At 35.1% G+C, this 15,104-nt stretch overlaps 1 protein-coding gene across 3 annotated transcripts in view; it reads right to left on the reverse strand.

Annotated features, from left to right (window-relative positions):
- Positions 1-342: 342 nt before the first annotated feature.
- The window catches only part of TRIM23 (tripartite motif containing 23), a 36,707-nt gene continuing 21,945 nt past the window's right edge, over positions 343-15,104 (reverse strand). Inside the window, exons 8-12 of one of the 3 annotated variants that reach the window (XM_045494671.1) lie at positions 10,580-10,709; positions 9,723-9,833; positions 4,858-4,982; positions 2,547-2,652; positions 343-2,226 (exon numbers count right to left, since the gene is read on the reverse strand). In XM_045494671.1, the coding sequence (XP_045350627.1) occupies positions 2,168-2,226; positions 2,547-2,652; positions 4,858-4,982; positions 9,723-9,833; positions 10,580-10,709 (531 nt within the window). In that variant the 3' untranslated portion in view covers positions 343-2,167. Of the gene's footprint in view, positions 2,653-4,857; positions 4,983-9,722; positions 9,834-10,579; positions 10,710-15,104 lie in introns of all 3 variants that reach the window. The other 2 variants (XM_045494652.1, XM_045494662.1) reach the window with 2 other exon arrangements.

Consider the following 15,104-nt stretch of genomic DNA (forward strand, 5'->3'; position numbering starts at 1 on the left):
AGGCTACAGCTAAGTTTTCGCAGCCATTTTCTAAAACAGTTATTTAAAATTTAAAAGGCAGGAGTTTCACTTTAATGCAAAATTGTAGTTCTCCTTTCAAGACACTATCTATAATACTCATTTTAAGTCAGACTTACCTTGCAACTACAGAATAAATTATTTCTAAATCTTTAATAAACTACAACTCAAATTTGACATGCAAGTCAATCCTATTCCATTTTGTGTTCTTTTTCTTAACCACAGCACAAATTACTTTTTTAATTGGTTACTAGCTATACTCTATTACTAGACAGATGGTACATGAAACAGAATTTTTGGAATAATGATAGGACTTCTTTAAAATGATTTTAACATTTTATTGCTGCCTATATGTAATGCAAATAATGGCTTCTGGTGATAATAAAGCATTCCGGAATTATACACCAGGGCTACACACTTGTAAAACCTGCTTTACATAAACCATACAATAATATTTAGGCTTAATACAGAAATTCAGAGCTAGGAGGCAAATCCAAATAGACTGTACTTAAAACATCTCTCTCGTTATTAAATTTGATATTTCCCAGAGGGAACTAGCAGAATCTTAACTAATGATCAGTGAAAGAATACAACCACAAATAGTCATAAGGGCCTGAGAAAAATATTTCTTAAAAAAAAAAATCACACACAAACACTATTATGTACATTATACTCAGGCCTAAGCACATATTTTACATTGCGTTTAATAATATGCTAAGAATGTGAATTACAAAGTTTAGCAAAATTGGTGAAATAAACTTAATAATTTACAAGAAAAACATGTTTACATGTTAGTGTTAGACTTTTTTTTTTTTCAATTACCTAGTAGAGAAAACAGTTCAAGGGCTCACAGGCAAATGTTAACACATTTTTTTTATTTTTCACAGTTACTGTAATCAAATATTAAATAATTTAATTCATAAGTATTACTTATATGCACAAATTACACTTGTAACAGCATGACTTTTACTTGAAAAATAAAGGATGAAATATTTACTTATTTACACAGTGCCCATAACACTGATGGACTTTTTTCCCTAACGCTTTGTTTTCTAAAAGTTATGCTGTTTATTTTAAACAAACAAAAGTACATTTGAAGAGATGGAACCAAAACAGTGCCACCTAAGACCCACATCTCCTAGCAGTTGAACTAACAAGACAGGATTCAACTTCATCTATAAGGATGAAGAGCATTTAATAAAAAATAAAATAAAATCCAATCTAGCGATGTTTAAATGTAAATCCTACTGCCATAATAAGTATCCTTAAAAAAATGAAAAACAGTAAAAAGCAGAAAATTTTAAAACTTTTACAACACTGCATAATAAATGTGATGTAAACTTTCTGAACATTTCTTATCTTTTCTTAGACATATTCTTTCTCAAATAACTTTTCAAAGCCTTATGAAGAGCCTTGATAACATTTTGTCAAGATAAATGCATTTATTTTGGGAAAGCACTTAACGTAACTGATTCTCCACTGCTTAAATGCCTTGTCTAAAGATAAATGTAGTTTTCTGCATTTCTACTTCTGTCTTTTACTTAAAGCCAACCCTGGCTCTATGTGTAACTTAACTACATTTTACCTATAATCATTCCCACTAAGGATGCAATATTATTTTTAAAAGGAACTCTACTAACTACTTTAAACATGTTGAAAAACAGAAGGACCAATTTAGAGCTGTGACCTAGAAAATAATATAACCAGGTTCAACCCTGGAAATGGGTCTTTCATAAGTGAAGATTAACTACAACATAACTGACTTTCACAGTTTTATTATTGTTCTTCAGTTTAATACTAATCTGACAGCCGTACCTAGTTAGATAGCATTTCATCTGACTCAGTGGGTTTTATACAAAAGGGTTTAGGAGAAAGTTTTAATAAAACACTATAAAATACTAATTTTATGTAGTTTATAGTTCTTAGCATTAAAAGTGTTCTGTTATATTGAACATAAAAGTAAAGTAATCCTATTACCCAAAGATGCAGTTTGGATTCTATTTCATTAAGTCACTGGTGTTTTGCTATTAAACACTGCCAAAATCCAGTGAAAAGGCAAGTTAAAGCAGCTATGTTTTATTTGCTTCACAAAGTTTGCATTAGGCACTCAGTTGGCTATTCTTTTTTCACTGAAACAATAAACCTTCACTTACCCTTTCTCTGTGACTACTTCTTTCCCAACATAGGGATCACATATAATGTGAAAAACTTAAGCAACAAATGTATGTTTTAAAAAATGTATATTTAAGAAGTCCCTGTTTAATGCAATTTAATCTGTTCAGTCAAATGTTTAAGAGTAACTTTTTTCAAAGCCATATTGTACTGAATTCCCCAACCAAGATTCATTTTAAATATTCACCCTAAATAAACTATCTTTGAGATGTAGAATTTCTTATATTATGTGCAAAATAACTCTTAACCACAAAAGAGTTTAAATAACTGCTCCATTTAAAATCAAGCAACATCCAATACTCCAGCAGCCACAAGTTGCCGTGAAAGCCAATCCAACCCTTCGTATAGTCCCATACCACTTCGAGCATCACAGCCCTGAATATACCAGCTACGGCCACAGCACAATTTATGCAGACTAAGTTGTTCAGTGATCTCTTCTACTGACAGAGCTCCAGCAACATCCTGAAAGATATACACATATCAGAAATTTTTTAATAATCAGCCCATCAAAATTCTCATTTTTCCAATTATTACTATTTATACAGAATTCCATTGGTGCCATTCTAACAGAAGCCTAAAGTTAAAACCTAGATTCACCTTTCAATAATTATTCAATGATTAATAAGTAGAAAAGTTCTGATGAAGGTCATTTATAGTACAGTAAGAACAGCCTTACAGTGAAATCAGTAAAGGCCATGCAGCCTGAATGAAAGCCACTGCCTGAGTCATAAGGCATCAACTTAAAAGAGAAAGATTAATACGTGTATCACCAAAATGCCTTAAGTACAGAATTCATACAATGAACAGTTATTAAACTCCCACTCCAAATACTCCTGAACACCCCTACTTCCCAAAAGCAACCATGTTATAATCTCTTATATATTTTTCCATATAAGTTCTATGCACATTCATGCAAATAAACATAAACAGAAACATACTTTAGTTTTTTTGTTTTTAGTACACACCTTGAGGATAGGTATCTTTCCATTAGCTGGACAAGCAGACTTCTACATTGTATGTAGATTATCTACAGACATCTGCAACATTATCTGTGAAATAACCTTAGGATATCTGTCTGCGGAATACATTACTAGAGGTCGAATTACAAGGTAAAAGGGCACATGCATCTAAAATTTTGACAGGTATGGTACTGCCAAAATGCCCTCCAAGAAAATGTCTCCATTTAATAACTACAGCAACAGTATATGTGAGTCTGAAGATTATCAAACATTTTTATCGTTAACAATGTAAGTGGAAAAGGGTATTTAACGTTGCCTTATTTGTGTTTTTAAAATTTGTTTTTAATTTTTTTTTAACGTTTATTTATTTTTGAGACAGAGAGAGACAAAGCATGAATGGGGGAGGGTCAGAGAGAGGGAGACACAGAATCTGAAACAGGCTCCAGGCTCTGAGCTGTCAGCACAGAGCCCGATGCAGGGCTCGAACTCACGGACTGCGAGATCATGACCTGAGCCGAAGTCGGCCGCTTAACCAACCGACTGAGCCACCCAGGCGCCCCTTAAATTTTTTTTTTAAATGTTTATTTACTTTTGAGATAGAGCCAGAAAGTGTGGGGGAGGGGCAGAGAGAGAGGGAGAAACAGAATACTGAGCAGGCTCCAGGCTCTGAACTGTCAACTCACCCCGGGCTTGAACTCAAACTGAGATCATGACCTGAGCCAAGGTCAGACGCTTAACCACCCAGGGGCCCCTGCATGTTTTTAATAGTAAGTAAAGCAAAGTGTATCTATTCTTAATAGTTCATCTTTTTATTTATTAAGAGGAAAATCCTTTATTCTTCATCCTACCCTTTGCCCCTCTATTGCCCTTGAAGGCATTCTCATCCTCCTACAAGCATAGCTCAAGATCTAGGAATCAGCAGCTTCTCCCTGTCCTTCACCTTTCCCCATTCAGTCATCAAATTCTAACAAATCTGCCTTCATGAAGTCTCTTCAAACTGCTTCCACCCTTCTATCCAAACTGCTATCCACCCTGCTTATACTCCCTAAAAATACTCATGCTTTTATTTTCTCTGCCTGCAATGTTCTTTGTTTCACATACTTAAAGTCCTATCCATAATTTCAACTCTTGTCATAATTTCAACTCAGAACCTACTTTTTACAAATCTTTGACAAGATGCCACCTTAAAACTACTCTAATTTCTCATAACATGTTGTTAATATTACTGAAGTTACTTACTAGTTTTCTATGTATTAAAATCTCATATACATTCACTTACATGTTTACATCCCTATATAGGAGTTTGTTTTTTTGTTTTTTTTTTAGTTTATTTATTTATTTTTAGAGAGAGAGGCAGCAAGGGAGGGACAGAGAGAGGGAGACAGAGAATCCCAAGCAGGTCCTGCACTGTCTGTGCAGAGCAGGGCTCAATCCTGTATGATCATGACCTGAACCGAGATCAAGAGTCAGACATTTAACTGACTGAGACACTCAGGCATTCCTAGGAGTTTCTGGAAAGCATCAACTACATTTTTAGATACTCTAAGGTAACAACTATAGCATTTTTCACATAGACTGTATTCAAAATACTCAGCAGAAACTTCATAAATATCTACTGAATTATCTGTTTTGAAATCTTTCCAGTTACCTTAGGATGTAGAATGCACAGAACTACTAAAGTAAGTATTCTGAAATACAAATGTGTTACCTGTTTGTTAGCAAAAATCAGGAGCAAAGCATCTCGGAGTTCTTTCTCTGTTAACAACTTTGCAAGTTCACTGTGTGCTTCACTAACTCTGTCTCTATGACTGCTGTCAACAACAAATACAACAGCTAGCCAAATTAAAAAAAAAAAAAAAGAATCTAATTAGCCATTGGTTAACTTTAAGTAAATGACCAAATATTTTGTGCTCTCGTTATTACATTATGGTTAGTCTACTATCTACTATGTTTTTCAGAAAGGCTGCTCTAACAGCACCTAGCAATACTTAGGAGTATGGCTTCACATAGTTCACATAACTTTTCAGCTCTCTTCATTTCCCCTTCTATACAGGATTTACCATACTTGTTTCATCAAACACAAATTGTTGTGTAAATGAATTAACAGTTTTCTCTTAATGAAAATATACCTCTCAAGATCTCCCTAATGATGCTACTTGTTAAGTTTTTATTTTAATCACCTGATGCTCATCACAATAAGTGCATTCCTTAATCCTCATCACCTATTTCACCTATCCCCCCACCCACCTCCCCTCTAGTAACCATCAGTTTGTTCACTATAGTTAAGAGTCTGTTTCTTGGTTTGTCCCTTTTTCCCCCCTTTGCTCATTTGTTTCTCAAATTCCACGTGAGTGAAATCATGGTATTTTTCTCTGAATTCTTTCACTTAGCATTATACTCTCTAGCTCCACCCATGTCATTGCAAATGGCAAGATTTCATTCTTTTTTTATTTCTGAGTAATATTCCAGTTCATACACCACATCTTCTTTATCCATTAGTCAGTGGGTACTTGGGACTGTTTCCATAATTTGGCTATTATAGATGCTGCTGCTATAAATACCAGGGTTCATGTATCCCTTTGAATTAGTGTTTTTGTATTCTTTGGGTAAACACCTAGTAGTGTGATTGCTGGATCATAGGGTAGTTCTATTTATAACTTTTTGAGGAAACACCATTCTGTTTTTCAGTGGATGTACCAGTTTGCATTCTAATCAGCAGTGCAAGAGGGTTCCTTTTTTTCTCCACGTCCTTGCCAACACCTGTTGTTTCTTGTGTTGTTGATTTTAGCCATTCTGACAGATGTGTGGTGATATCTTATTGTAGTTTTGATTTGCATTTCCCTGATGATAAGTGATGATGAGCATCTTTTCATGTGTCCGTTGGCCATCTATTTGTCTTCTTTGAAGAAATGTCTGTTCATGTCATCTTGTACATTTTTTACTTGGATTATTTGGCTTTTGGGTGTTGAGTTGTAGAAGTTCTTTATATATTTTATTATCAGGTATGTCATTTGTAAATACCTTCTCCCATTCCATAGGCTGCCTTTTAGTTTTGTTAATTTTTCCTTTGCTGTACAGGAGCTTTTTATTTTGGTGTAGTCCCTATAGTTTATTTTTCTTTTTATTTTCCTTGCCCCAGGGGACCCATCTAGAACAAAACTGCTATGGCCAATATCAGAGAAATTACTATCTGTGCTCTTTTCTAGGGTTTTTATATTTGTTGGTCTCACATTCAGGTCTTTAATCCATTTTGAATCTATTTTGATGTATGGTTTAAGAAAGTGGTCCTGTTTCATTCTTTTGCAGTCGCTGTCCAGTTTTCCCAACTAAAGTGATTATCTTTTTCCCATTGGATATTCTTTCCTGCTTTGTCAAATATTAGTGGACCATAACAGATGTGGGTTCATTCTGGGGTTCTCTCTTCTGTTCCATTGATGTATTTGTCTATTTTTCTGCCAGTACCATACTGTTTTGGTTATTAAAGCTTTGTAATATAACTTAAGAGTCCAGAACTCTGATGCCTCCAGCTTTGCTTTTCTTTTTCAAGACTGCTTTAGTTAGTTGGGCTATTGAGGTCCCATACAAATTTTAGGATTGTTTGTTCCAGCTCTGTGAAAATGCTGATGTTATTTTGATAGGTATTGCTTTAAATCGGTAGATTGCTTTGGGTAGTATGGACATTTTAACATTATGTGTTTTTCCAATTCATGAGCATGGGATGTGTTTCCATTTCTTTGTGTCATCTTCTATTTCTTTCATCAGTGTTTTATAGTTTTCAGAGTACAGGTCTTTCATCTGTTTGCTTAGGTTTACTCCTAAGTATCTTATTATTTTGGGTGCGATTATAAGTAGGTTTGTTAATTTCTCTTTCTGCTGCTTCATTATTGGTGTATAGAGATGCAACAGATTTTTGTACACTGATTTTGTATCCTATGATTTTACTGACTTCATTTATCAGTTTCTTGGTGGAGTCTTTCGGGTTTTCTATGTATAGTGTCATGTCATCAACAAATAGTGAAAGTTTTACTTCTTCCTTACTGATTTAGATACTTTTTATTTCCTTTTTTGTCTGATTGCTGTGGCTAGGCCTTCCAGTACTATGTTGAATAAAAGTGGGGAGAATGGACATCCTTGTCTTGTTCCTGACCTTAGAGAAAAGGTTCTCAGTTTTTCCCCATTGAAGATGATGTTAGGTGTGGGTTTTTCATAGTTGGCCTTTATTATGTTGAGGTATGTTCCCCCTAAACATACTTCGTTGAGGGTTTTTATCATTAATAGGTGTACTTTGTAAAGTGCTTTTTTGCATCCATTAAAATGATCATATGTTTCTTATTCTTTCTGTTACTGATGTGATATATCATGTTGACTGACTTGTGAATATTGAACCACACTTGCAACCCAGGAATAAATCCCATTTAATCATAGTGAATAATTCTTTTAATGTACTGTTGGATTCAGTTTGCTAGTATTTTGTGCAAGATTTTTTGCAGATGTGTTCAGAAATATTGGCCTGATATTTTTAAAAGATATATAAGATATAGATGAAAAAAAGGTATTTCTCTTTTTCAATGGGATCCATCTGGTTTTGGTATCAAGGTAATGCTGGCCTCATAGAATGAATATGGAAGTTTTCCTTTTCTATTTTTTGGAATAGTACGAGAAGAACAGGTACTAACTCTTCTTTAAATGTTTCGTAGAAGTTGCCTGTGAAACTATCTGTCTGGTCTTGGACTTGTGCTTACTTTTTGATTACCGATTCAATTCCTTTCCTGGTATTTAGTCTGTTCAAATTTTCTATTTCATCTTCCTTCAGTTTTGGTAGTTTATATATTTCTAGGAATTTATCCATTTCTAGGTTGTCCAACTTGTTGACACATAGTATTTCATAACATTCTTTTATAATTGTGTTTCTGTGGTGTTTGTTGTTATTTCTTTTCTCTCGTTTGTGATTTTATTTACTTGGGTCCTTTCTCTATTTTTCTTGGTAAGGCTGGCTAGGGTTTATCAATTTTATTGGCTTTCAAAGAGCCAGTTCCTGGTTTCACTGATATGTTCTATTGGTTTTTTCATTTCTAGATCATTTATTTATTGTCTAATTTTATTATTTCCTAACTTCTACTGGTTTCGGACTTTGTTCTTTTTCTACCTCCTTTAGGTGTAATATTAGGTTGTTTATTTGAAATTTTTCCTGTTTCTTGAGGTAGACCTGTATTGCTATAAACTTCCCTCTTAGAACCATTTTTGCTGCATCCCAAAGGTCTTGAACCATTGTGTTTTCATTTTCATTGGCTTCCATGTATTTTTTTACTTCTTCTTTTATTTCCAGGTTGACCCATTCATTGTTTCATAGCATATTATTATTTTTTAATTTTTTTTTAATGTTTTTATTTATTTTTGAAGGAGAGAGAGACAGAGCATGAGCCAGGGAGGAGCAGAGAGAGAGAGACATAGAATTTGAAACAGGCTCCAGGCTCTGAGTTGTCAGCACAGAGACCGATGTGGGGCTCAAACTCATGAACCGTGAGATCATGACCTGAGCTGAAGTCGGATGTTCAACCAACTGAGCCACCCAGATGCTCCTTGTAGCATATTATTTAACCTCTATGTATTTGTAGTCTTTCCAGATTGTTTCTTGTGGATGACTTCTAGTTTCATAGCAATGTGGTCAAAATAGATGTGTAGAACCTCAAACTTTTTCAATTTGTTGAGATTTGTTTTATGGACTATGATACTACTTGTTCTTTGATTACCATTTCCCTTTCCAAAAAAATAGTCTAAATAAATCACCACCTTTATCTCTCCCAAGTATTCTCTCTAGGTGCCTAGCACAGCACTTTCCACATATATTGTATTGAAAACACACAGCAGAAACGTCACAAGTATCTACTGAATTGACTCTCTTTTGAAATCCTTCCAGCTACCTTATGTAGCTAAACATTCTATCAACCATTTCTCATGTTTAAAAGCCCATTTTCCCCTATTAGTCAATGGCTTATACTAAACTAAGCATCAAAAATCCCCAAGTAAAAATAATTACTTAGCTTCTCTTCTAGGTGGAAGGTAGGATGACATATGAAATAGGTGGCATGAACAAAAGCTTCATGTTGGTTACATGCAAAAGCATAGAATGTGGCCGAAATATAAATAAATGCTAGGTGGAATATGTGGTAAAACACATTTTGGCCAAAAGCAAACCACTGCAGGTTCTTCTACAGATAACTTATTGTTAATGGAAATAAAGGAATGGAGCTATTGAGATTCCAATGAGATAAATATTTAAGTGCATTGAAGAGAGCAGCAGAACCATACACCAAGAATTCTACCCTATATTATGATATTGCCAGTGATCACACTTACATGAACACTAATAATAAAGTGCCAAGATATATATTATGGTTTTATCTCTTCACTGCCAAGATATAAATTATGGTTTTTCATGAAATAAAACAAAGCACATATCCCAGTCTTCTACCTTCACTTTTTAAATAAAATAAACTTCACTAGTTAAATCTATTCCATTGAAAATGGCATCCTAAAATTCTGAAAAATTAAGATATCATTTTTCACTCTTACCTTGGGTATTGAGGTAATAATGTTTCCACAATGGTCTTAATTTGTGTTTTCCACCTACATCCCAAATAGTGAACTTCAGATTTTTGTATTCTACAGTTTCCACATTAAAACCTGTTTGTTAAAAAAGTTACTTTAATACTGAACTTATATTTGTAATAAGTAACACATCAAACACAGGCAACCCACAGTTTATAACTGTGGTATACAAATTATCTTCATACAGCAATATATACTGCTGCCCAACCAACTCCACTCCTAATAAATCTATATGAGGAATATATAACTTTAACAGCTGTTCGCTCTCTAAACCTCCACCAGGATCCTTAGATCCTGAAACTCAAATAACTGAGTGCTCTGCACCACTACTACTCCCTCGCCTTGACACCAATCCTTAATCCTTCCAACTGTCCCACCAATACTCTGTTCTTTCCTTTTTTTATTTATTTACTTTGAGATACAGAGAGAAAGAGAGAGAAAGAAAGTGCACGAGCAGGGGATGGACAGAGAAAGAGGAAGACACAGCATCCCAAGCAGGCTCTGTGCTATCAGCAAAGAGCCCAATACTCACAGTCTCACAAACCGTGAGATCATGACCTGTGCTTGAAATACAGTCTAACACTTAACCAACTGAGCCACCCAGGCACCCCTATTCCTTCTCAATATCCCACCATCCACATTTCAATCACACAGTCACTGAATCTTGCATTTTTTTTTTCTGACATGGTAGTGTCTTAGAGCCAGTAAAGAGCCCACCTCCATGCCATACTGGCATAAAATAAAACCCTCAAGAACTCAGCTGTAAGCTAGAGTTTGTCTATAAAATGTCCATTAAAGTAAAAAGCAATACTCATACTTACCAATTGTTGGAATAGGCTGCATGAATTCATCCTGTTTTAACTTAAACAAAATAGTAGTTTTTCCAGCACCATCTAATCCTAATGTAACAACTCGAATTTCCATTTTTGGTCCAATGTGAACTCTATTGTCCTGTAATTTTTAAAAATTTAAATCTTATTTTGATATAGAGTTAAAAAGTATTGGCAGTTATACTTTTATTTATAATACCTTTGTTAATTATTTCATCTCCTACTTGTTCCTCTGAGAGGAACCTTTATTATTATATTTTTGTATTATAATTTTGGTGCATAGATCTAATTCTTCATAGAACTCAACTGACAAAAACAAAAAACTATAAGCCTGTGTTAACAGGTATACAATGTACAAATATGTAATTTGTGACATCAATAACATAAAGTATGGGGAGGTGGAGCTATAAAACAATAGTTTTTATACACAAATGAAGTTAAAATGTTACCACTTTCAAACAGAATATTATAACAAGATGTTCTTTGTAACAGCAGTGTAAACACACAAAAATCCTAAGTTATACACAAAGGAAATGAGAAGGAAATAAAACCATGACACTAAAACACCACTGAGACACAGAAGGTAGCAGTAGGAGGAAAGCTACAAGATGACAAAAAAGCTACAAGATATAAACAAAAAACAGTAACTAAGAAGGCAATATTAAGTCCTTACCTATTAATAATAACTTTAAATGAAATTAACTCTCCAACAAAAAAAGTTTGACTAAATGGATTAAAAAAACAAGATCTAACAATATGCTATTTACAAGAGACTCACTTCATTTCTAAGAACACAAGAAGGCTGAAAGTAAAAGAAAAGAAAAAGATATTCCAGACAAAACAGACTTTAAATCAGACTGTTAGTAAGAGACAAAAGGTCATTATATAATGACAAAAGGGTAGATTTACAAAGAACATACAACAATTATGAAAATTTGGATTTTAAATATGGATAGGGGCGCCAGGGTAGATCAGTCAGTTAAGCATCCGACTCTGGATTTTGGCTCAGGTCATGATCTCACGGTTCATGAGACTGAGAACTGAGTCAAGCTCTGCGCTGACAGTGTGGAGCCTGCTTGAGATTCTCCCTCAGCCTCTCCATATGTATTTGTGTGTGTGTGTGTGTGTGTGTGTGTGTGTGTGTGTGTGTACATACACACACATATGGATAAAGGTCCCCAACATGAGATCCAAAAATAGAAAACTCTTAGAAGAAAATACAATGCAAAATTTTCTTGATAATGGATTTGGAGTGATTTCCTGGATATAACACCAAAAACACATTCAACTAAAGCAAAAATAGACAAATCGGACCATGTCAATCTTAAAAACTTCTGTCAATCAAAGGACACTACCAAGAGAGTGAAGAAGCAACCTACAGAATGGGAGAGAGTATTTGCCAATCATATATGTAATCATGGACCCCTATCCAGAACATATAAGGAACTCCTAAGGCTCAACAACAACAACAAAAATCAAATAATTTAAAAACAGGCAAGGAACTTGTACAAAATTTCTCCAAAGAAGATATAAAATGGCCAATAAGCATGTGAAAAGCTCAACTTCATTAATCATCAGAGAAATGCAAACCAAAACCACAATGAGATATCACCTCACACCCAGAAGGATGGCTACAATCTAAAACAAGAACAGGGGCACCTGGATAGCTCAGTGGGTTGAGTGTCTGACTCTTGACTTTGGCTTGGGTCATGGTCCCAGGGTCCTGGGATTGAGCCATACATCAGACTCTGCACTGAGCATGGAGCCTGCCTAAGATTCTCTCTCTCCCTCTGCCTCTCTCCCCAACTTGTGCACTCTCTCTCCCCTCTCTAAAATAAAAAATAAAACAGAAACAAAAATTAACATGTGTTGGTGAAAATGTGGAGAAATTGCAACCCTTGTGCACTGTTGGCAGGAATTACAATATGGTGCAACCACTATGGAAAACAACATTTCCTCAAAAAATAAAAAAAATTAAAAATAGAAGTACCATATCCAGTAATCTCATTTCTAGATCTATATCCCAAAGAAATAAAAGCAAGATCTCAAAGAGATAACTGAACACCCATGTTCACAGTAACACACTATTCACAGTAGCCAAAATGTGGAAGCAACCCCAATGTCCATCAGTAGATGAATGCATAAACAACAGGTGGTATATACAAACAATGAAGTATTATTCAGCCTTAAAACAGAAGAAAATTCTGTCATATGCCACAATATGCGTGAACTTTGAGCATACTATACTAATTGAAATCAGCCAGTCACAAAAAAGACAACTACTATATGGTTCTATTTATATGAGATATTCAGAATAGTCAAATTCAAAGAGAAAAAAATAGAATGGTAGTTACCAACAGATGGTGAGAGAGGGGAAAAGGAGACTTATTGTTTATATGGTGTGGAGGTTCAGTTTTTCAAAATTAAAATTCCTAGAGATCTGTTTCACACAATGTGAATATACTTAACAATACTGAACTGTATAATTAAAAATGGTTAAGATGGTAATTTTTTGTATTTTTACCACACGACACACAAAAATATGGTATATATGCACAATACAGTACCTTGAGGTTGTAAAAAGTAATAGAAAATATCACATACTACTGCTATGGAGTAATCTCCAGGACATACGAGTATGTCAAAAGAACATCGTGGAGAAATGTGTAATGTAGTTTACCTTTAAATGTGATCAAAGTGCATACAAATATATAGATGTATTTCTCTATATTTTTTAAATGATGAATAAAATTAAGAAAAAAACTTTTTTTTTTTTAAGTTTTTAAAGTTTATGTATTTTGAAGAGAGAACAAGCATGGAAGGAACAGAGACAGAAGGAGAGAAACAGAATCCCAAGCGGGCATCACACTATCAATGAGGAATCCAATGTGGGGCTTGAATTCATGAATCCAAGATCATGACCTGAGCCAAAATCAAGAGTCGGACACTCAAACGACTGAACAACCCAGGAGCCCCAAAACTAAGAAAAAATTCTTTATGGTTTTCTATGAAGAAAGGAGGGAAAATGTGGAGGGGTCAGGGATAGAAGCTAGACTTCTCTAAATGAATTCTGCTTTGTAGATTTGACTCTGGACTATGTAAATGTTTCACATAATTATAAAACAAGATTAAGTTTTGGGGTGCCTAGGTGGCTCGGTCAATTAAATGTCTGACTCTTGATTTCAGCACAGGTTATGATCTCACTGTTGTGAGATTGTTGCCAGTGGAGCCTGCTTGGCGTTCTTTCTCCCTCTCTCTCTGCCTCTCCCCTGCTTATGCACATGCTTGTACACGCCCTCTCTCTCTCTCTCTCTCTAAAAACAAATAAATAAACTTTTAAAAAAGAACAAGATTAAGTTTAAAAAAAAAAAAGTACCTAAAAAGAGAAAGCAAAATTAAATACATGAACCTTTTAAATTAGGGGCAATTCACTTTAAAAGAGACCAAAACACAACAACCAAACGTCAAGTATAAGCCTTATTTAGCTGGATTCTGTTTACAGAAAAAAACAAAAAAATTTAACCATCTGGGAAATTTCAATAACTAACTGGATAATGGTTATTAGAGATTATTAATTTTTTTAGGTTTTATAACAGTATTTTGGTTATGTATTTTTTTAAAGCCCTTACCTTTTAGAAATACACACTAAAATATTTCATAGATGAAATATGTTGGGGTTTATTTCAAAATAACCTCGGAGACTGCAGATAGAAAGGGGAATGGGGATAAGGACAGATGAAATTAAAAACTGGGAGTAAAGATGGCAGAGTAGTACAGGGACCCTGAGCTTGTCTTGTCCCCTGAAACATAGCTAGATCAGCATCAAACCATTTTGAATACCTAGGAAATTGATGTAAGGATTAACACAACAATGTGCATACTTTGAGCCAGAGAGCTTAGCAGTGTGTGGAGCAGAGAAGTGAACTGGGGGAGAGAAAAGCCATGGAGCTGTGGAGGGTAAGGAGCCATTTTCATGGAGAGAGGACATAGAAAGAGAAAGGGGGACAGAGGAGGGCATCAGGATGGCAAAGAAAAGCACTACCCCTGAAAGTAGCTGGAAAGAGAGAAACAGTGAAAATACTCACAGAGGACTTGACAAGAAATCTATTCCCCAAAACCAGTGACAAGGAGAAAGGAGAGGGTTTCAATATCACCAGAATTCTACAAACAGTGGAGTGCAGAGTCTGAAGGTTCAGAGCTCAGTGCCTGCCACTGCTCTGGTGAGGAAGCAGGGTGAATCCCCAGGAGCAGGCAGTGAGTCTGAGGGGTCTGTGTGCCACATGAGGAGAACCAGTTCCCCTGCTTGGAGTGCATTTGGTAGATGCCATATAGCCTTCTTGTGGGCAAAAGTCCCAGCAGACCCCTGAGAGCAGCCAAGTTTTCTGGTACTGGGACAAAGATGCCAGAGTGCAGCAAAACCTGGCACTGGTTGTGTGTTGTAATCTCCATAAACTGAGACTCTAAATAAAAATTACATGGAAGCCAATGAAAATGAAAACACGACAGTCCAAAATCC

The sequence above is a fragment of the Leopardus geoffroyi genome, chromosome A1, assembly GCF_018350155.1.
Source record: "Leopardus geoffroyi isolate Oge1 chromosome A1, O.geoffroyi_Oge1_pat1.0, whole genome shotgun sequence".
Classification (NCBI taxonomy): Eukaryota; Metazoa; Chordata; class Mammalia; order Carnivora; family Felidae; genus Leopardus; species Leopardus geoffroyi.